The following is a 21,705-nucleotide window of genomic DNA, read 5'->3' on the forward strand; positions in this document are numbered from 1 at the left end:
ATAAATTTATGAAACTTTGAAGTGTTTTGAAATTCTTTAACCAGGGAACAACGATGTATAATGTCAAACATCGAAGACTGTACGAATATTTAAGAAACTGATTTAATTACAAGTTTTATTATAAAAACTTTCTTCATGGTTACTCAGTGTGAAATATTCTTTACCTAAGGACGAATTTGTCCGCCATTATTTTATTTTTCCACTAAGCATCCACCTGCGTTGCCTTTTCTTTTCACTCAATCTAAATTCATAAGTGATCATTCGTTCGCATTTCAAAATATTTAATGCCTGTATTCTCGGACTCCATGCGAGGAAATTTAGTTGGTTACTGGCTACGTCATTCTTATGAACATGTACATGTTGTCGACGGCGCGCGGCCGAAGAAATTTTCACGATCGATATCGCTCTTTGAAACGCTTTTAATGAAAGTTATTACCAAAAATATAGGATATACATGTAATTTTTATGAACAGACCTTAATAAATTTGTTTGCAAGTTTATAACTAATGATTATTTCTTCATCGGCACCACTTATAATTTACTCAATTCAGTCGCTCTCTCTCTCTCTCTCTCTCTCTCTCATTCAAGTCACGAGCGGCAATGTCTTCACTCCGCCCAGCTTCGATCTGATTGGACAAAAGTCAAAACATTACATAGAAACTTTTCTGGAGTTAACCCCTATTTTAAAAACGCTTCAATGTACTTCGCTATATAATGTCACATATATAATTTTAAAGCACTGCTATACACTAGTGGAAGAGTCGGATCAATCATGTCAACACTTTATAAAGAGCTCTCCTTTACATCTTGTATCATGGCTGTGGTGTTTTCCCTCAAACTCTCACCAGAGGGCGCGTTCCGCAAGCTTCACTAACAGATACACCGATGGGCGCCTGTGCGCGTAAATAAGTTATTGAACACCAAGGTAATTTCCACATTTAATTTCTGACTTGCACAATCGTTTTTTAATAGAGACAATCTTTTGTCACATAAAATAAAAAGACGTTTTTCACATAAACTGATAAATGCACAGTTATCAAGTTCAACTACTGATATGAAATAAACGTGCAGTTGTTATTTGAGCAAGTACTGCTAGCACCAGCTTCCAATTTCTCAGGGACGCGTACGTTCAATTTATTAGATATATCCACGAGATGTCCATAAGTTTCCTTCGGTTCTTTCTTTGGACATTTAGGTTCTGGAGGATCTAAATTAAATGCTTTCGAGACCGTGCACGCAATATCTGCATTTCCACTTCTGTGGGCCCGCACTCCCATTTCTGACCGATGTCCCGTTCGACCCATGATCTCTTGTTCATCAACTCCTTTTTGATAGTGGGCCGTTGCGCACGTTCTTTTTCCGGAATGGTTACCTTCATCAGAGATTTTAAACACCGACTAGTTGCGAGCCGTAACGAGGAGGCGACCTGCCAGTGGACAGCGGTAAAACGGTCCTTCGTTTCCTAGAGCATTTAAGTATATCTTGAAGAAGTTGGCCATGCAGCGGTCCCCTTATAAAGAAAACAAAAAACTTAAATTAATTATAGATGTACATAACATTCTTTAAAATAATTATCAGAGCTGAATTATATTGAAGGGAATTACCGCCAAAATTCTATGTATCTTGCTTTTATTCTTATTATGCTTACTTCTTTATTCTTCTTTACATTTACATTTGCATGTCACTTTATTGTTTTCATATTCATGCTTATCTAATTTCACTTTGATTAATCTCTTTGATCCTTCATTGTTTGCTTAATTCTATGTTGCAACATTCTCTTCTTATTCGTGTTAATTCTTTCTTCTATCTCTGTTACAAACGTGAATTCAAACACGCAAACCATAAAGCACTTTCAATAAAGACGAATACATGTTGCATGAATTTAATGCTGCATTATGACGCCAGGCGGCAAGGTGCGCGCTACAATTGCTGCTCCCTGAAAAAAAAAACAACGTAGCTTGCTAAATGTGGGATGTTTCGCACCATGACATTTCGCTACAATGTTTATATGTTCAGATCAAGAAATGGAGGGGAGGTTTATGTACTAAGGGATAATTTATAATTTTGTTTGCCGGGAAGGGGGTGGGGGCAGGTCGAGTTCTATTTTCAATAGGTTTACTATGTGATTTTAAAAAAGTTTGAATTTTCAAGGGTGGTGGGGTGACTGGACCCCCCTACTAAAATAAAATAAAATTCTAAGTCTGCGCATCAGTTATTTACACGAGTCGATATAATCTTACAGTTCTCATAATTAGCACCCGTATCATAATTATCATCATCGCAAGCTTGATATGGAAGTCGGTCAATTCAGCTCTTCATTTAATCAAGACCAGTTGACAGGTAGACATGTGTGAGGTTCATGTCTCTAAGTTACATGTATCATAGCTTATATAAACACCTTCAAATCTAAACATGGACATTCAGTTACATGTACATGATTTATATTAAAATAAACAAAGTTAACCTACAATAAGCATGGCTGTGAATGATACATACATGATAGAAGAAAGAATTACACGATCGTAAACCCTTGGCTAGCGAAGATGGAAATAGAGTAGAAAATACATTGTAGATGTTATTATAAATCTGTGTTTTTAGCGATACTGCTTAATTTTATGTATTTTTTCTTTAATTTTCCACATGTTTACTCAGTGTAGTAAACACCGGATGCTGAACGGGAGTACAATGTACTTTATTTCGATAAAAAATCGATAGGGTTTTTTCATATAAGAACAAAATTATGGGACGCAGAACACGAAATTCTTTAAATAAACAATTTTAAAAGCATTTATTTGAGATAATTACAGTATTTCTGTTATAAATTGGAAAACTGGCTGTAAATAGGCATTAAACGTTTAAAAAAAAAATTCATATGTCCCAGAGAAAGGGGGGGTTTCGACCCCCGGACCCCCCCCCCCCCTTGGATCCGCCAATGCCAATACATTCAAATGAAATAAAAACACGTTTTTATACTTTTTAACATAAACATGACTTAGCTTAGACATTGCTAAGTTTGTTTTATGTTACGGTATAAGATTTATTTGAGCAGGTCAAGTCAAAATCTTAGCATGCTTTATGTTACGAGCCCCTGATCATGTTTTTGTATGACGAAAGTATTGCTAACTAGCCTAAATACAATTCAACGGGATGTTTAGATGTCAGGCGGAAATCTAACATTACATTCTTATTCATTATATTGTTACAAATTTATACTCACAGGTGGTCAGAATCTCACGGCTAGCGGGACTAAAATGGGTTTTCTAACCGTTACGTAGAACTCCCCTGTTAGAAATCCCCTGAGTATCATATACATGTATGTTCTGTGTTAAATACCAGTATAGCAACACACTGGCGTCGGAAGCAAATTGAAAGTGGGGGGGCTAAACTAATCCTCAGAAATATTGACAAAAAAGTAATTCCCAAAATCATGGAAATCCTAATCCGTGGGGGGGGGGGGGGGGGGGGGGGGGGGGGAAGTATACCTATACTTCCAAAAAAAAAAAAAATGTACTTACCCAAATTTTTTTCCCCAAAATCATGAAATTCCTAATCCGTGGGGGGGGGGGGGGGGGGGGGGGGCTAGTATGCTTCTGCATCCAACTTCTCAATCTTTCAAGGTAAATTTAGGAACAATAATCTTTCCTGCGAGGAAAAAGTGGGGAGGGGGGGCTGAACCCTCTATCCTGCTATGTTTCTAATGGTTAGGTATAACTTTGCAAAAAAAGTGGGGGGGCTAAGCCCCCCTAGCCCCCCCCGGTTCCGACGCCTATGCAACAAAAGAAATACTTCTTTGCATAGGGACCAAGCCCGTTTTAACATTAATTTCAATGTAACCATAATTAAAGAAAGGGGTTCAACTCGGACCCAGATAAAAAAAACTACCAGCTCGCTTCAATAGCCTAAAAATCAATTAATTTTTACAACATTCGCAATACGCATGTAGTTTTTAGAAAAGTGGTGTCTGAGATACACTTATGCCGAATTTCAAGTTGATGGGTCTTAAAATAACGGAGATATACGTCATGAATTTTTAGGCTTTTAAAGTGAGCTGGTAGGTTTTTTTTTAATCTGGGTCCGAGTTCGACCCCTTTATTTATGGTTACATTGAAAATGTTACATTGAAATGTCTACAACTTGGCCCCTGTGCTTCTCTGTCAATCTTATGAATCAGTAAATGTTGACCTTGCTGTACTTAATTTATTTTTACTGAATTTCTACAATTTTTATGGTATAGTTTGAAGTAAAATTTTTCATAAATTCAAGTAATTGGAGTTTTTTCTAAAAATATAAAGAAACATTTAAGGAATAAGGAATCAATCTTTTAAACATTAATTTTCTGAAATACGGCCGGTGATCAAATCCAATATAAGCCCGAAACACTTTACGATACATTTATCACGCTTAACGTAGGCTATTTGATAACCTCATTATATTATATTATTACTTATATTAAATATAATTTTCAGCAACCGTACCGTGGCGATGAAATGTTAAAATGTATTCTCAGCAAATTCGTCGAGACTGAAAAATTTTGACGGACGGCTCTTTCGAAGAGATGCCCGTTAAATTTGTTTAGGGAATAAAAAACGATGAAAATTCGTGAATTTTAAATAATAGCGAGCGCAGCTCGCCGGCGCGCAGCGCCGGCGCGAAGCGAGCTCTACCGGCAAGGCGTGTGTGAATAGAAAATTCGGACTAGTTGCACATTCATTCAACGGATTTTTTTGGCGTCAGTAAATCGGACCAGTAATGCATCGTTTTAATCGTCCCAGTAGTTCCTTGTAATCATGGCAATTTTTATCACTTCACACTCTCACGAGATTCAGCAAGACAAATTTAGACAGTAAAAACAATAACGATGTAAGCGAAATACAGTCAATGTTACCTCTAAAGTTCACCTCAGTACACTCTCAATCAAAAATAATCGTGTGACGTCACAAACGTTTACACATTGATCCGATATATTTTTTCGGAGTCAGTAAATTTTGACCCACAATTCATAGCACCAATGGTTTCCAACCTCACGTTCCAACATCACGTTCTCCCGAGAATCAAAGTAAAACCTGCGTAGCGCATTGATGAAAAAGTTTTCCGGTCAATTTTTTCTTTGATACGTCGATCAATAGAAAAATTATTATCTTCATTTCTTATCATTTAATAAAACATTTTCAAATAAAAAAATGCGAAGTGTCATTGATCAAAAATGTAAATAATGTAAATGAAGCGGCGCGTATGAATACAAAACAACAACAGCAACAATATTCAAAATGGATTCGCCTTCAGCTGATGCAGAGCTACTGGGCTGAATTTAATGGATTTTAAACACAAATAGTGAGTTAAAATCTGAACCGGCTGAATTGAAAACGAAAGGAAAATACATGCGATAGCTTGTGATATCATTCACTGTGCAGAAAAACTCGTATTAAAACTAGTTTTCATGTGAGATCGCTGGAAAATGCAACTGGACATAACCATCCAAGGAAAAGCGATCGTGGACGAAAATAGCTGATATGTCGACAAAGAATAGTATGTATAAGCGACTTTTGTAAACGTTGTGGTAACTAGATAGCCAGTGATGTACTTAAATGGTATATATCTGCCACTTGGAATTCACCGAAGGAGTTGATGCATTACTCATAGCTTTTCTTTACGATGCTTATTTTGATGACCGATCATCTACGTGTGTAAATTTAAAAATTATCGTTACCAAATTTGACCAGCAGTGTTACCGTGAAATTTAATATGCCTATATGTTCGTTATAATATTGAAATCCTTAAAAGGAACGGCCAGTCTCGCTGTAAATGTTGATTGATCTCAAGCAGACGAAATCGTGAGAAGACGCTTAATTTTCTATTTCGTGAATCAAACAAAGTGTTTTGTTTATTTTTGAAGGTTAAACTTTCAAGTTTTTATATTCACAAGTTTGCATTTTGTTTGCTGACAATAAAACAGACACAACTTTACATTTTGTTGACAGTGTTTATCTTGGAAATTCCCGTTCTATAAATAGTGTTAGATCAGAGCAGTTGAGAAAAGTAGATCCGGCGAAAATTTTATTGATGCAGGTATCAAAGAAATTTTTCAACCAATCAGAAGCGCCGATATCTCATCAAACGAATAAATATTAAATGATAAGGGGAAATTACTCTAATTGAAGTTATTGTAAATCTGCTAAAATGACCAAAATCGTCTCAAAATCTTGCAAAGGCTAAGCTAAAGAACAGCTGACGAATAAGGACATTTCTTCAGATAAAGGAAACAGTTATAAATTGCACTAATTTGGATGAATGCTCACATTTATTTTATTCACTATAATTACGGTAGTTTCCTGAAACGTAACGTTATACGTAGCAGCGACTTTTTTTAAAGGGGGTGGGTGGGTGGATGGCAGCCTCATCCAAAAAATCTTTGCAAGCAAAAAGAAAAAAAAATAATGAAAATTCTAATCCTTCAGCTCTTTAGCAGTTCAATGGTTTCTTTATTTTCACTTCCATTTATTACATGCGCGGGGGGGGGGGGGGGGGGACAACACCATGTTCTTTTAACATGATACGCAAATATTTTTAAGCGTAAATTAAAAATAAAATTAAACATTAATTTTTTTTTAAGTCGAGGGGGCAAATCCGTGGTAAGTCGATTTTTCTATGTATAAATTGACAAAAATAAAAAAAAAATTTAGCATGGGGGGAGCTCTATGATGAGTCAAGTTTTATATGTAAGTTTAGAAAAAAATGTCTACTGCAAAAAAAGGGTGAATCAATCAATCAATCACAATCACTTTAAAAGAGGAGATACAGTGCAATGAATATTTATATATTAAAATCTTTATTATTTAACAACATTGTATCTGAGATCAAACTACTGTTCTACATATAAATAAATAAATTATAACAAATCTTATAAACTATGAATAATGAAAATCTACTGAACAATAGGTATGTTTTATTTTTTTGCTTTCAAATTTCACGTTGTTGATTTTATTTTATCAATTTATTATAATTCACTGTTTAATCACATGCTGTGCTCGCCCCAACGGTCGCACCGTAAAACATATTATTGATTTCATAGGTTATCCTTTCATGCATGATACACATAATAAATGTTAAATAAAATAAATAATATTAAAGAGATATATCAAGAAGTATACCACCATTATCCCAGTTCAAAAAGGTGGGGCCACTTGCCTTTAGTTCGAAACATCACGCATGATCAATTTTTTAGTGCGGTCAAATATGTCACGAGGTCAACAACCTGCGTATGTTAAAATATTACGATAGACACGTTTTCATCCATATTTATAGACAAAAACAATACAGATTAATCAAAGATATGTACTAAACTCTGATCTACATTTGTAAGATAGGATTTTTCTACAACATATTTTGATTGATTTCTGTGCCCAAGCTATATTTACATTAAATTATGAAGTACCTTCACGTTAATTTTATAAAGATAAGGGTGCTTCGACTCTGATAATTCATAATCATTGTTTTTGGTGTGTGTGTGTGTGTGTATAGGTATACATTAATATATATATATATAAAGTAGATAAAAATGGGGGGGGGGGGTGGGGGGGGGGGGGGCAGTGACCTACTGAGTACAATCGCAACTTCTCGGGCCTTTCCGGCAAACTCGGAAGGCCCGAGAAGTTGCGATTGCTACTGAGTAAACAAACAACTTTCCGGCTCTCCTCGTATTTTTACTCGACGTCACAATGAATCTAGAAGAATACCGAATATTCTATGCTATTTTTAGAAACATGTTTGTTTTTAGTTTTCTTTGCTTTCCCTATGCAAATATGACTTGTTAAGATTTTATATGATATTTTACAACATATTAAATAGAAATTTTTAATGAAAATTTGTAAAAATTCACAGAATAAAGCTGTATCACTTAGCTGGAATCTTCTCGCAAGGTCGAGGTCATTCGGTGGTGGTATAAATACCGTGTTTTGATGGCTGTTGGGATTTAATGGAGAAGAGAGAACGCACGCTTTACCGGTGAGTTTTATATGTAAATGTGTGAAAGTAGTAGTACGAATGGAAGGAAAAGTTCCTGTCGTTGGCATTGATTTAGGGACATCATTTTCGTGTGTAGGGGTTTTCCGGAATGGAAAAGTGGATATTATTGCTAATGACCAAGGCAACAGAACCACTCCAAGTTATGTCGCTTTTACACATACCGGCCGTCTGATTGGCGATGGAGCTAAAAGCCAAGTAACTATGAACGCCGGGAATACGGTATTTGATGTCAAAAGACTAATCGGACGCAGGTTTACTGACGAAAGCGTGCTTGCAAACATGAAACATTGGCCGTTTAAAGTCGTCGACGATGAAGGTAAACCGAAAGTAGAAGTTGAATACAAAGGGGAAATTACGAGATTCACACCAGAAGAAATCAGTTCAATGGTGCTTGTTAAAATGAAGAAAACAGCTGAAACATTTCTAGGAGAACGCGTTCAAGAGGCCGTCATAACCGTGCCAGCCTACTTCAATAATGCTCAAAGGGAAGCCACCAAAAATGCTGGAACTATTGCTGGTCTGCATGTGCTCCGAATCATAAATGAGCCAACAGCTGCAGCTTTAGCCTTTGGCCTAGAGAAGAACATAACTGGAGAGAAGAATGTAATGGTATATGACTTAGGTGGGGGAACGTTTGATGTCTCAATTTTAACAATAGATGAGGGTTCTGTTTTTGAAGTGCTATCAACTGCTGGTGACACACAATTAGGTGGTGAAGATTTTGACAACTTAATGGTAACTCATTTTGTTGAAGAATTTAAACGAAAATACGGAAAGAATATTTCTGGAAACAGTCGGTCACTCAGACGTCTGAAGACTGCATGTGAGCGAGCAAAACGAATTCTCTCTAGTAGTTCAGAGACCAGTATTGAACTAGATGCACTGTATGAGGGTATTGACTTTTATAGTAAACTTTCTCGTGTAACCTTTGAGGAACTCTGTAGCAAATTGTTCTTCAAGACCCTGGAACCTGTGAAGAAAGCATTATTTGATGCTGAATTGGAGCCATCTCAAATTCAGGAAGTGGTTTTGGTAGGAGGATCAACCAGAATTCCTAAAATTCAGACAATTTTACAGAACTTCATGAAAGTTAAAGTATTGAATAGGTCAGTGAACATTGATGAAGCTGTGGCTTATGGAGCTGCTGTTCAAGCTGCCATTCTGAAAGGAGAACGAAGTGGAATAGTAAAAGACGTATTGTTGGTGGACGTCACCCCTTATTCTTTGGGCATTGAAACGGCAGGAGGATTCATGGACAAAGTCATAAACTGCAATACCAAGATTCCAGCAGCAGCCTCCCAGGTATTCACAACATTCTATAACAACCAGCCAAGTGTCACTATTCAAGTGTTTGCAGGTGAGTTTGCCATGACCAGAGACAATAATATTGTTGGCACTTTTGAGCTTAATGGGATTCCTCCAGCTTTCTGTGGAGTTCCACAAATTGAGGTCAATTTTGATGTCGATGCCAATGGAATTGTGAATGTGACTGCTCGAGACAGAGACACAGGAAAATCAAACCAGATTACTGTTTCTAAAGACAAACTTAGTCCTGATGAATTAAATAGTATGAAAAATAAAGCCATGAAGTATCAAGAAGAGGATGAACTGGAAGGTCAGAGGGTAGAACATAAGAACCACTTGGAGTCGTATTTAATCTTTGTTCAGAAATGTGCACAGTTTGCAGAAGAGGCATTAGATGATCGAGAGCTGCAATCTCTGTCTTTATTATGCAATAAAACATTTTCATGGCTAGACCATAACAGTGGGGCTGCACTTTTTGAACTTGAACTTAAACTGAAGGAGGTTCAGGTCTTTTGTTCACCAATAATTGAAAAAATTCAGAATGCAAGTAAACAATCGTAAGAGTTGAGGTGAATGTTAATAGTAAAGTTATTAAATTATGAAGTGTTTAAGGTAATATGAGATAGTCTTTAGCACCACTATTCCAATTCATTTATACATTCGTAGTTTTAATGTTATTCACTGATTCTTGTAGTCCTAGCTCTGATTGCAACAAACCGTGCAAGTATATACAGTCATGAACACGCGTACTGACGTTTTTCCTCATCTTTTTAAAAGTTTGTTTTATATCTTATAAAGTGGTGGTCTAGTTGAAAAACATTTGTAATTTCATTAATATCTTATTTTAAGAAAAAATCATTAAAAGATTAATTAAGAACCCATATCACATATGTATTGTCTTTTTGCCTCTAAATGATAATGTTTGTGTGTAAAGTACTCTACATTTCAAAAAGGTATGATATCTTTGATATTATATACTTGTATATACCGGTAAGTTTCTGATTTACAATTTTGATAAATGTTAAAATGATGTGGATACAATGTTAATAATGTTTTCTTCTGTTGAATCTTACAATGAATTGAGTGATAATGCAAGCAATATGAGATACTTCATTGGATGGAGAATATATAATTTTCGATGACAAGAAGTTTATTTACCTATTTGACCTAACCAATGACTGTTTTTTATATGTAAAGTACAAATGTACTGAAATCTAGTTACTGTTATTAGTTGGTTGAATCATGTTGTTTTTTAAAGGCCAGCCTTGATCCTTTGCACTAAACAAGTGCAAATCGTACACAAAGGCTTTTATAAGAACATTGACCCTGTTAGAGCTAAGTTTATCTGGAGTGTGTTACTGGATGTCATTGACCTTTTAAACTCTACGCCTCACATTCATTTGGTGACCTTAACTGCACTGGTCCCATATTCTCAGATAACTCAGTTATGTACAGTAAATGAATTACATGCAATACTAAAGCACATTGCTCATATTTTAAGCAATTTTGAATGTGCATATATATATCCTTTATGTTTTACTCAATGAGCATCATTTATCATTGCACGTTTTGGTTTACAAATGTAACAAGCTAGCTCCAGTGTTATATAATGTTGACTATTATTATTTCTGTCTTCCTAATCATCAACTTGAAATGGAAATAATCATTAATTGGTGTAAAATAATGAAATTGTCATTAAATTTCATACACAGTTTGTCTGTTTTGTTTAAATAATTATTTATGAAAACTGTAAACCAGCAAGCATCATTGACAAAACATAATTATGAAGGGTATAAGTTGTGTTCTTCAAGCAACACAGATTTACCATATACAAGTCCTATATACCTACCTTATGCTAGCATCAGTTTATCTTGAAGTGTCAATATTCAACAATATCCAAATTCTCATTAAATGGACTAATTTTAAGACAGTATGATTTGAACTCGTTTTTCAAATTTACTTTTTTCAATATTTTACGTCTAGAGTGGTTAATATGGGTAATCAAAATTTGATTGTTAAGTATCAAGTAACAAGTGAGTTACAGAGTTTAGAATTTCAGCTCTGCGGGGTCCTTATAGTGATCAGCCTGTCTGTGTGTCTGTGCATCCATCTTTCTATCCATCTGACGATTTGATATCTCTTGTCCGGAGCACATATTCTCTTCCCTTGGCCCAATCTGGCTCATACTTCACCCACAGAGTGTCTTTGGGTAAAGGGTGGTGGTCATTGCAGAATTATATGAAAAATCCTTGGCCAGAGCATATCTTCTCTTCCTTTGGTCCAATCCGGCTTAAACTATACTCATTATTTCCCAATTGCTTAATCTTGCTCAGGTTGAACAAAAATGCCTGTATATAAGAAGTAATGAGATTGAATGAAAAGTTTTATGCTTAGTTAAAATATTAAGTTATAGGTCAAGATCAAAGCAAATTTCTCTGAAATGCTTCTCATCCTATCGCCATCATTTAAGTGGGGCCTTTGAGATGGTCACCATCTCAATGTTATTTAGTTTATTAATACTTGAATGAGTGTATCTTGTTAACTACAGGTCAGTTGTTCATATTATGGCAATTTCTTTACAGTGTGTTATTTGAAAACAAAAACAAGACAAGCTTTGTTTGCATCCTGCTTGTAACCTTCATAACTTTTTTTGTTCAAATTATAGAGCTGATATATATCCTACTGGGTTAACTAAAACATAATTTCTCAACTGATTTTTAAGTACATGTATCAATGCTTCAGGGATCTCATTAACACAAAACAATGCATATTAAGTAATTTTTCATTTTACCTAGATAATGAGTCGGAGACACATGTACCCCCACATCTAAAAAAAAAAAAAAAGTTGAGACTATTAATCTAGTAAAAGTTATGTATCGAATTATTGCAAACAAAATTCACATAATAACAAACATATTTTATCAAATTCATGTATATACATACACACCAGTAATCAAATTAAAATATCTTGACTTCAACTACCATACATTGTATTTGGTTAAAATGTAAAGTGATATAAAAGCACATAGTGGCTTATTTTCATTTGTACATATCAAGTACTGTTGGTTTAAAAAATGAGGTACCTGTACTTGAACGTACATGTTAACTCTGCCGATTGAAGCAGAAGTCTACCGCTTTTTAGCTCTGTCTCCTGCTTATATACCAGTTTTATTATAAAATATACTGCTTTTCTCAAAATGCATTCCTTGCTTTGATAGATAGCCAGTTTAGAAGCCATTATGGTTAAAAAATCTCGCCAGGTTTGAAATTAGTATGTGACTTTGAATTTGAGGCATACAAACGCTTTTTTAGCTCACATTAGCTGAAAGCTCAAGTGAGCTTTATAAATACTGATCGCTTTTTGTCCGGCATCCATTTGTCAATCCAGAAACTTTTTACATTTTCAACTTTTTCTCAAGAACCACATGGTTAATTTAAACTAAACTTGACTCGAAGCATCCTTAGGTGAGGGGGTTATTTGTTAAAATGAAGCGCCACACCCTCTTTCAAAGGAAGATAATTAAGAATTATTAAAAATTGTTTGGTATTTTAAAAAAAAATCTTCTTCTCTAAACCCAATTGACCAGAAAAGCTAAAGCTTGTGTGAAAAATTCACAGATAGTGTAGATTCAAGTTCAAATCATGATCCTTGGGGGTATAGGGTCAGTGGAGCCACAATTGGGGGTTGAATTTTTACATAGGAGTAATAGAGAAAATTCTTTAAAATTCTTCTCAAAACAAATTGGCCAGAATAGTTGGAACTTGTGGGAAGCATCCTTAAGTAGTTTAGGTTCATTAAGTTTGTTCAAATCATGATCCATGAGGCTAGGATGAGGCAACAATGAGGGTTCAATCTTTTACAAAGGAATGGATAGGGAAAAATCTTTTAACATCTTCTTCTCAAAAACCAGTTGTCTAGAATAGCTAAAACTTGTGTGAAAGCGTTCTTATTTAGTTTGTTCAATTCATGATCCCTGGTGTTGGTAGAGTATGCCCCCAATGGGGAAAGGGGTTAAACTTTTACATAGGAATAAACGAAAAAATCTTTTCAAAATCCAATTGACCAAAAAAGCTGTAACTTGTGTGGAAGCAGCCTTAAAGAGGTTCGATCCTCAGATTTTGGGTAGCCATTTTGGGTCATGTGTAGTCTGGAAATTATGTGTCATATATGACTTCTACTTTTTAATTCCTTTTTTACAATGCCAAATAAACTAAACTGAATAAAATAGTGAAGGAAAAATTCCATATTTAGAGAGTATAGTAAGGGACTATATTTTTTGGCGGAAGGTTTTTAAGAAGAAAATGAACATTTTTCATAACTCAGTTGTTTTAGAGTACCGTAATTTTAGCTTAATTTCTTATTTTCCGTGCAGACCAAATTTTCAGTTAGTTTATGCATTGGGATATTTTCATGTTGTTTCAAAAAACATATTTCAACAATATTTCAATATTTCTATCGACATATATTGGCATGTGTAAGTAATATTTCATAAAAGTAAAGAAAAAATCAACTCCAATTTTCCCCTTAAATTATCTTATTTCATGCCATATCTAAAAATTTACATTATAGACCCATACTTTTGGTTTTATTTTCTGCATATTTAAGGTTTTTTTTACAAGTCTGTCATAATTTGAGAAAAAGTTTGAGACTTTTAAATTATTTAATTGCATGTTGAATCGTTTATGAATAAAAATAGTATTTTTTCAGTGCAAAAGGGTCAAAATATCAATAAGGTGAAGAAATTGCAAACTTTTTCATTATGATAATTTTAATTTTATTAATTCTAAATAATGTCAATTTGTATTTGATACCATTGTTCATTTCGATAAAAAATTATAGAGGGAAAAGCGATTTATGTGCAATTTGCACTTTCAGTGCAGAAAGGTCATATTATATACACCGTAGCACCGAAAGGACCATATAGACCACAAAATGTTGTTTTGAATTTTGGTTTTGATATGTGTGTAGATGTTAAAAAAATACCTTAGAAAAAAACTTAGAGACTTGATCGCCGGATCCAACGTCCTTAAGTAGTGTGTAGATACAAATTTGTCCAAATCATGATCCCATTGGATGAGGTGAGCCCACAATATGCACTGTGCCTTTGTAGTTATATGCAAGCATTTTGACATGGATAATTCTTAATTTTTCAGACTGGGGCCCCTGAACAATTTTTTAACCCCACATGAAGTTTAAAGTTTGGTGTAGGTATATATAGATATATTTAATGAACAGATGTATAAGATCTAGAGAACTGCAATGCAATGCCCAAAATGTAATATGACCACCTGTTACAAAAGGGTCTGGATGCTTTACTTGAGAATGTCTGGAAGAAATTATGAAACCCTTTTTATACAGTATCTATTCTACAACTTTGTCCAGATATTTTATATATGACTCCATATTAAAATCTGATTTTATTGTTGCATTTAAGTATCCCACTTCTAACAAAATGTTGTGATATTTCATATATGCCTATTATTAAATTCTGATTTTATTGTTCCGTTTAAGTATCCCACTTCTCACAAAATGTTGTGATTTTGCTTGGTATCCCGCTTACCGGTATATAAATTATATTATACCAAAGTTAGGTTTTACCAACTTGTGGGTCTCCCAAATCAAAGAAAACTCACAGTCAGGATTTAAATAAAATGAAGATATTTCCAATTTATTGAATAATGCTAATACCAAGACTCTGGAAATGTATACCAGGTTTATAAAATCACTTAATGAATTCCCAAACTTGATGGGATATCAATACAAATATTATGAATAGTCATATGCATCAAAAACCCTAAACAAATGAAGTTCTATATCCTGCAAAATCTGGGAGTCCCGTTCCTATAATCCTCCTAGTTTATATATTGCCTAATTTATATATTGCCTAAAAAGTTAAGTATAATAAACTTATTGATAAAACAATAATATTTCATCAGCAAATCCCAATTAACAATAAATATAATTAATCATTGCCATTCCCTGAACTGGGAGTCAGGGGCAGACCTTGCTCTGCTGTGGCAGATCTGCAGAAGTGCAGAACCCAATTGACTGTGCACACAGCTGAGCTCGCTATTTATTGGCATCGGGATCGATATGTGTGATGTCATGATATCAACATGCAAGTACCCGCTATAGTTTGAGCAAAGCAGTTTACAACAAAGAATTAAATCACGTGAATAAAAGCGGGATAACAAGGAAATGATATGTATCATTCATAAAACAAAATAATCATTGGAATTTGTGACTGGAAAACTTAAAATCAACAATGCATTACGATGTACATGAGATAAAACAACTGACCGACAATGCCGTCGAGGAAATTCAGGATGATTTCTCGCCGATATTTATGACAATGACTTGGTAATTGCAAACAAAGAATTCATGAATAAAACATCTTAATGAATAGTGAATTATCATCATACGATGTATTAAACAGATATTCACTTCTTGAAATGGTTTATTGGACTTTTGTTGCAACAGGGAATGTGTATTGGGATGTGAAAAATAAATTTCTAAACATTATTATTACTATTGTTGCTCAGGTGAGCGATGTGGATCATGGGCCTCTTGTTAGGTCGATAAGTTTTTAAGCCTGTATTTTAAATTGAACGATGAAAGAAGCCACTTCCATTGAATACACTAGTAACGAGACATGACAATATTATCCTCACCAAGGAAAAAGAAGCTCTGCAATTCCACATGTGGCTTTTACTATGAATGAATTTTTAACTTAGCCATAAAAGTAAACCTGACTTGCAGTTTATTGCAACACTGCATGATTTGTGATAAGCATGCAAACATCATTTTTGATATTGAGAAAGAATATACAATTTTCTACTAGTTCTTACATCTCTTTAATATTATATGTTAAATTTTGGCAGCTTAACCTATTTTTACTGAACAAAGGTAATTAATTGTTAGTCTCTGCAGTCAAAAATTTTTTTCCTAAAAAAAAAAAATAGCTTAATCAATGTGATGGTAAATGCATGCAAACTGTTTTATTTCATGTGTTAATGTAACTAAAATCGAAAAGCATTATATTTTAGTTATATGGTATCGATAAATACTAATCAGAAACCCTTTCTACTTATGTAGTAAATAAAAATATGTGCTTTGAAATATACCTGAAAAAGGCTGTGCACAATTTTACTGCTTTTTAGCTCAACTGAGCTGAAAGCTCAAGTGAGCTTTTCTGATCACATTTTGTCTGTTGTCTGTCTGTCCATCCGTCTGTCCGTAAACTTATCACATTTTCAACATATTCTAAGAACTAGTTGGCCAATTTCAACCAAACTTGGCACAAATCATCCTTAGGCAAAGAGGATTCAAACTTGTGTGGAAGCATCCGCAGGTAGTGTAGATTGGTAGTTGTGAAAATCTTGACTCCCGGGGGTAGGGTGGGGCCACAATGGGGGGTTGAAGTTTTACATAGGAATACATAGAGTAAATCTTTAAAAATCTTCTTCTCAAAAACTAATCAGCCAGGAAAGCTGAAACTTGTGTGGAAGCATCCTCAGGTAGTGTAGATTCAAAGTTGTGAAAATCTTGATCCCTGGAGTAGGTAGGGGCACAATGGAGGGTCGAAGTTTTACATAGGAATATATAGAGTAAATCTTTAAAAATCTTCTTCTCAGAAACTAATCAGCCAGATGATTCTTTATAATTGTTAAGACAATTCTTCGGCCTCACAAGAAGGTTCAGAGTTTGATGTAGCTTTATATCCCATATATAAACAATTGTTAAGGATCTTTTTGAGAACTGCAATACTCAACATGTGATATGACTATAAAATTATCCTGTTAGAAAAGGGACTAATGATTGTAAACATCAGAATAATTATCCTGTTAGAAAAGGGCTAATGATTATAAACATAAGAATATCCAGGGGGAAAAATGGATTTTATTTATACAGGATCTACATGTATTATTGTACATTGTCCAGATAGTTTGTATTATGACTCCATTAAGCCGATTTTATCATACCTATTGTTCCTCAGGTGAGCGATATGGCCCATGGGCCTCTTGTTGGTTCTAAATCTACCTCTTTTTCACCACTTGAGGTTAATTAACACGTATGACTTGAATGTATATATATATATCAATGACCAAATCAGGATATTAGTTATGAACATTTTACGCATGATGGTACACAATAAAGCGTGAGGATGGTATTCACAAGAAAAAAAATGCCTGCCCTATATATTTCTATTAATGTTTTGTTAGTGACTGGAATGAACTATCAGATTATTTGACCAAAGATATGCCTGTAAGTAAAACAGCAATCTAGCCTGTTTTTTATGCCCCTGCCAAGAAATGGCCAGGGCATATAGTTGTTTTTTTTATAGTTTTAGTTTATCCTTCAGTCATTCTGTTTTTCTGTCATTCCATCATCATTCACTCATATATGGCCAGAAATTAGTCCTGACTTTTACCCCACTTCATTTGTAACCAATAACATATGTTACACTGGTTACAGTGCTTGAATATGAATGATTTACAAACTTTGATGTACTTATGCCAAGTTACAGTGGTCACGGGTAACATTGTTACAAATTAATTAAATTAGGTTTGGGTTAGGGTTAGGTTTGGGGTTAGGGTTAGTGTGAGAGGTAAGGCTAGTATTAGGGTAGTTTAGGGTTAGGATTAGGGTTTAGGGCCAGGGTAACCATTGTAACCAATGTTACTGATGTAACCATGTAAAATAAGCCTTCCCCCATAAATCATGAAAATGACGGTCACCACTGTTACCCTTTGTCTCTAAGAGAATATAGCTGTAACCATTGTCACCAAAAAAAATAAGACCCCCTGCTTAACAGAAAAAGGCTTGTCACCTGCTACTACACTGGAAAAGGCTTGTCACCTATGATACCTTCTGTCACCAAGAGAATATAGCTGTATCCAGATTTGTGCTAACACAGCGGAGGAAAAAGAGGAATAGCAGTTGCAAAACTTTAATGGTAAACAAAGGCTCAGCTAAAATTTTCAAGAGTATTTGAAAGTTAAAGGAGAAAATGAGATCTTTCAAGACTTTGACAATGTGAAATGAGATGTAAGGCCATTTCTACATGGATTTGCGTAGAGAAGATGGATCACATTACAAAGTAAATTCCTTGAAGACAATTCGCCATGGCATAAACAGATATTTGAAGTTGCCCCCCCCCCCCTTCAACAGAAAAGTGGATATAGTTTACCGACAGCAACACATGGGGAAGGGAGACCTGGTTCAGCATCCTATTATCTCAGACACTGACTTGAAATCATTGTATTGAAGTATGCATCTGTCTATCAATACACCACAGGATCTCTTCAATAAAGTGCAGGTTGACATCCGAATGTTTTTCTGCAGGCAGAGGAATGAAAACATGCATACCATGACCAAAGATATGTTCCGAGTTGAAACTGACGAGGACACTGGTCGAAAAGTCTGAAAAAGTTATTGATGAATTAACTAAAAACCATCGTTTGCACAGAGAAACTTCTTCGGGAATTATGCCAGAAATTAAAGGTTTGTTTTGCTTTTAACTGTGTCTACCGGTATATTTTAAAAGATTTTGGATTGAATCAGAGAAAATCTTAACTTATAAATTCATTAAAATTCTATCAATATTTACATGTATTTGCTATCTTTTTTGGTAGGATCAATCTACTTTCCAGTTTTGTCCTTCGAGATGTACTTATTAAAGCTCCATCCAGAATGTGACAGGTAATTTTGATTGACACAAAAATATAATAATTTTTTTGACTGAAAATTTTAGTGTTTCTTGTTTGTAATCAGAAACGTTCCCTTTTACAGGCTATGTCAGTGACCAAATGAGAGTTTTCTTGAATCTGATGCAGTGTGGTTCTGTGATATCCCTGTTGGAGAGAAGAAGTTGAGAAGTTTTCTCGGCTCCTTGAGCAAGGCCACTCACTTGTCAAAAGTATATACAAACCATTCCATTTTAAGAGCAACTAGAGCATCCATTCTGGCCATGTGCATGTATGGACACCCACAAGTAATGTCAGTCACTGGACACAAGTCCATACAGAGCCTGAGTGTCTATCAGTGAGTTAGTGATGTAGGAAAATTCAATCAGCAAAAATCTTGCTCCAACATCCCGGCAGCTTGCCAACATTACCAAGTACCAAGAGGCATGCTGTTATGGCTAATTCATCATCTTCATCAATGATTTGTGAAACTCAAATAATGGAATGCGATATTTTACCGGAGGGCAAATTGATCAACTTTTCGCCGATTTTGAAACACAGAGTCCAGTAAAAGAGAAACAACAATTTAGACCAATATGCTTTAGTAACTGCACTGTGAATATTAGCCAATATCAACATTAACACAAAATATTTCAGAAAAAGAATATACAGAGATTTGAGTGGTTCTAATTGTTTAATATTATTTAATAGAGAGGTTAAGCATTTGAACTCGTACGTCTACGGGTACGTGTGGAGCTACAAGTATGTTTACACGTACACGTACCAAAATTCGGGGTACGTTTAATAATCTATACGTGTAAGCAAACGTGTAAAATCATTGGATTTAATATTTTCAACATGCTCAGTTTACTCTCACAGTTTATGAAACTATTCTCTAAATTTGATGAAACCAAAGCACAGTCGTCCTCAATTTATCGTCTGCTTTAAATAAAATAATGCTTGATAAACACAAAGTACATATTTTTATTTTAAAATGCTACAAGTTTTCACCTCCGTGTACTTTTGATTCTACACATTTTGTACAACTTGTAGATTTACGCGGTATGCAGAAATTATGACGTAATACACATTTAACTAGGGGATTCCCCTAATTACGTACACGTTAAAATGCTTAACCTCTCTTATGTTGAAAATAGAACAGTTTATTGTTGGAAATACTGTTTTATTTTAAAATAAAGATTGTTGAAATTTATTCATTTTTGAAAAAATAAAAATATGTTGGATTTTATTATTAGACTTCTTGTGAAGTTTATTTATTGTTGAAAAAATAAAAATGTATCGGATTTAATTATTACACTTCTGGAAATGTATCACTTGATAGTCTTTGGGAAAACAAAATACTTATTAGGTTAGTTACTGACTGACTACGGAAATATTTTGGGTTGATCAATCTACTGTCTATGAGGTTGATCAACCCAATATATTTCTGTAGTCAGTAATAAATGATAGTGTTATATAAATATACAGGTTAAGTTTGAATTTGGTTCCGCTCCAATGATTTTTGACAGAGTTATGCCTCTTGAACTTAGAAAATAAGAGATTCATTTTCCGATCATTATCTCAACAACTGTTGCACACATACAACTCAAATATGAGATGTGGATCTGTCAAATTGATATGCAGGTCAAGTTCGAATTTGGCTGAGTTATGCCTCCTGAACTTAGAAAAAATGAGAAATTCTTAGTCTCTGCTATCTAATTTTTGAAGGGATGTATATATATAAAGCTGATATTTCATATGTAGGTTATTTATAAGAAAATACAGGTCAAGTTTTAATTAGGTTTTGGCCCAATGATCTTTGACAGAGTTATAATACCTCTTGAACTTAAAAGATAATGGGAAATTCTCAGTCTCTGCTCTCTAACGTTTGAAGTGATGCATACATAAAGCTGATATTTCATATGAGGTTAATTGTTTAGAAAGTGCAGTTCAAGTTCAAATTGGTTCCATTGTGTTGATTTTTGACAGAGTTATGCCTTCTTGAACTTAAAAGAAAATGAGTGATTTTCAGGGACATATATAACTTCTTCTGTAATATATCATACAAATGTTATACTTAATCTGGCATTTGAAATTTTGGCTGGGCCATTTGTGGCATAAAAACACAGTTAGTTTTTCATCAAGATAAACATTGAGTTTTATGGGAAATGAATTATTGATACTCTTTTCACTATAGAAAGCCCATTTGCCACTTTTCATGTGACATTAAACAAAGAAAGTAGTTCTATAAGAAGTATACATATTAAATGAAATTGTGTTAATGGGTTTGGAGATGTTTTTGAAAAATGAAAATTGAAACTGTTTACAAAAAATGAAATGGAAGAGGGACAAGGTTGGCAGTAGTGGCACCTTTCAAATAAAATCACCCTATTTTCACTACTATCAATGGGTATGGGGTGATTGACGAGGGGAGAAGAGAGATTTTGATAGAGTCCACAGGGTTACTCTTGTGGTATCAATGCGCTTAATCAGGTTGCAGTTTCCAGGTGGATGTCAGCCATCCATGGCATGAGAGCTGTGCAATCTGAGTGAAACTGCCCACCTCAACCTGGAGACACATGAATTTCAAAGTTAGCCAGGTTGATCCATGAAAATAAATGTTCTCTGAGGTGCAACATTTAATTAACTTATTGTATTTATAGAGTCATTGACCAGGAATGTTCGATATGC

The 21,705-nt window shown here is 34.5% G+C and overlaps 2 protein-coding genes across 2 annotated transcripts; both read left to right on the forward strand.

Annotated features, from left to right (window-relative positions):
• The first annotated feature begins 7,957 nt into the window (after positions 1-7,957).
• On the forward strand, positions 7,958-11,041 carry LOC128158171 (heat shock protein 68-like). The gene has a single exon (XM_052820927.1). It carries the CDS (start codon positions 8,041-8,043, stop codon positions 9,886-9,888), a length of 1,848 nt encoding a protein of 615 aa, XP_052676887.1. The 5' UTR covers positions 7,958-8,040; the 3' UTR covers positions 9,889-11,041.
• A 153-nt stretch (positions 11,042-11,194) lies between these two features.
• On the forward strand, positions 11,195-20,264 carry LOC128160920 (uncharacterized). Its single transcript, XM_052824210.1, has 4 exons — positions 11,195-18,590; positions 18,709-18,832; positions 18,964-19,030; positions 19,121-20,264. The coding sequence occupies exons 1-4, from the start codon at positions 18,393-18,395 to the stop codon at positions 19,131-19,133; spliced, it is 402 nt and encodes a 133-aa protein (XP_052680170.1). The 5' UTR covers positions 11,195-18,392; the 3' UTR covers positions 19,134-20,264.
• Positions 20,265-21,705: the final 1,441 nt, after the last annotated feature.

This window comes from Crassostrea angulata, chromosome 8, assembly GCF_025612915.1.
Source record: "Crassostrea angulata isolate pt1a10 chromosome 8, ASM2561291v2, whole genome shotgun sequence".
Lineage (NCBI taxonomy): Eukaryota > Metazoa > Mollusca > Bivalvia > Ostreida > Ostreidae > Magallana > Magallana angulata.

Bases quoted from the DNA above. Each gene is read 5' to 3' on its own strand.
- LOC128158171 (XM_052820927.1), top strand. From the start codon at position 8,041: ATGGAAGGAAAAGTTCCTGTCGTTGGCATTGATTTAGGGACATCATTT.
- LOC128160920 (XM_052824210.1), top strand. From the start codon at position 18,393: ATGGATTTGCGTAGAGAAGATGGATCACATTACAAAGTAAATTCCTTG. The intron at 18,591-18,708 runs TATTGAAGTATG...CCATGACCAAAG, and splicing joins ACACTGACTTGAAATCATTG to ATATGTTCCGAGTTGAAACT. The intron at 18,833-18,963 runs GTTTGTTTTGCT...CTTTTTTGGTAG, and splicing joins AATTATGCCAGAAATTAAAG to GATCAATCTACTTTCCAGTT.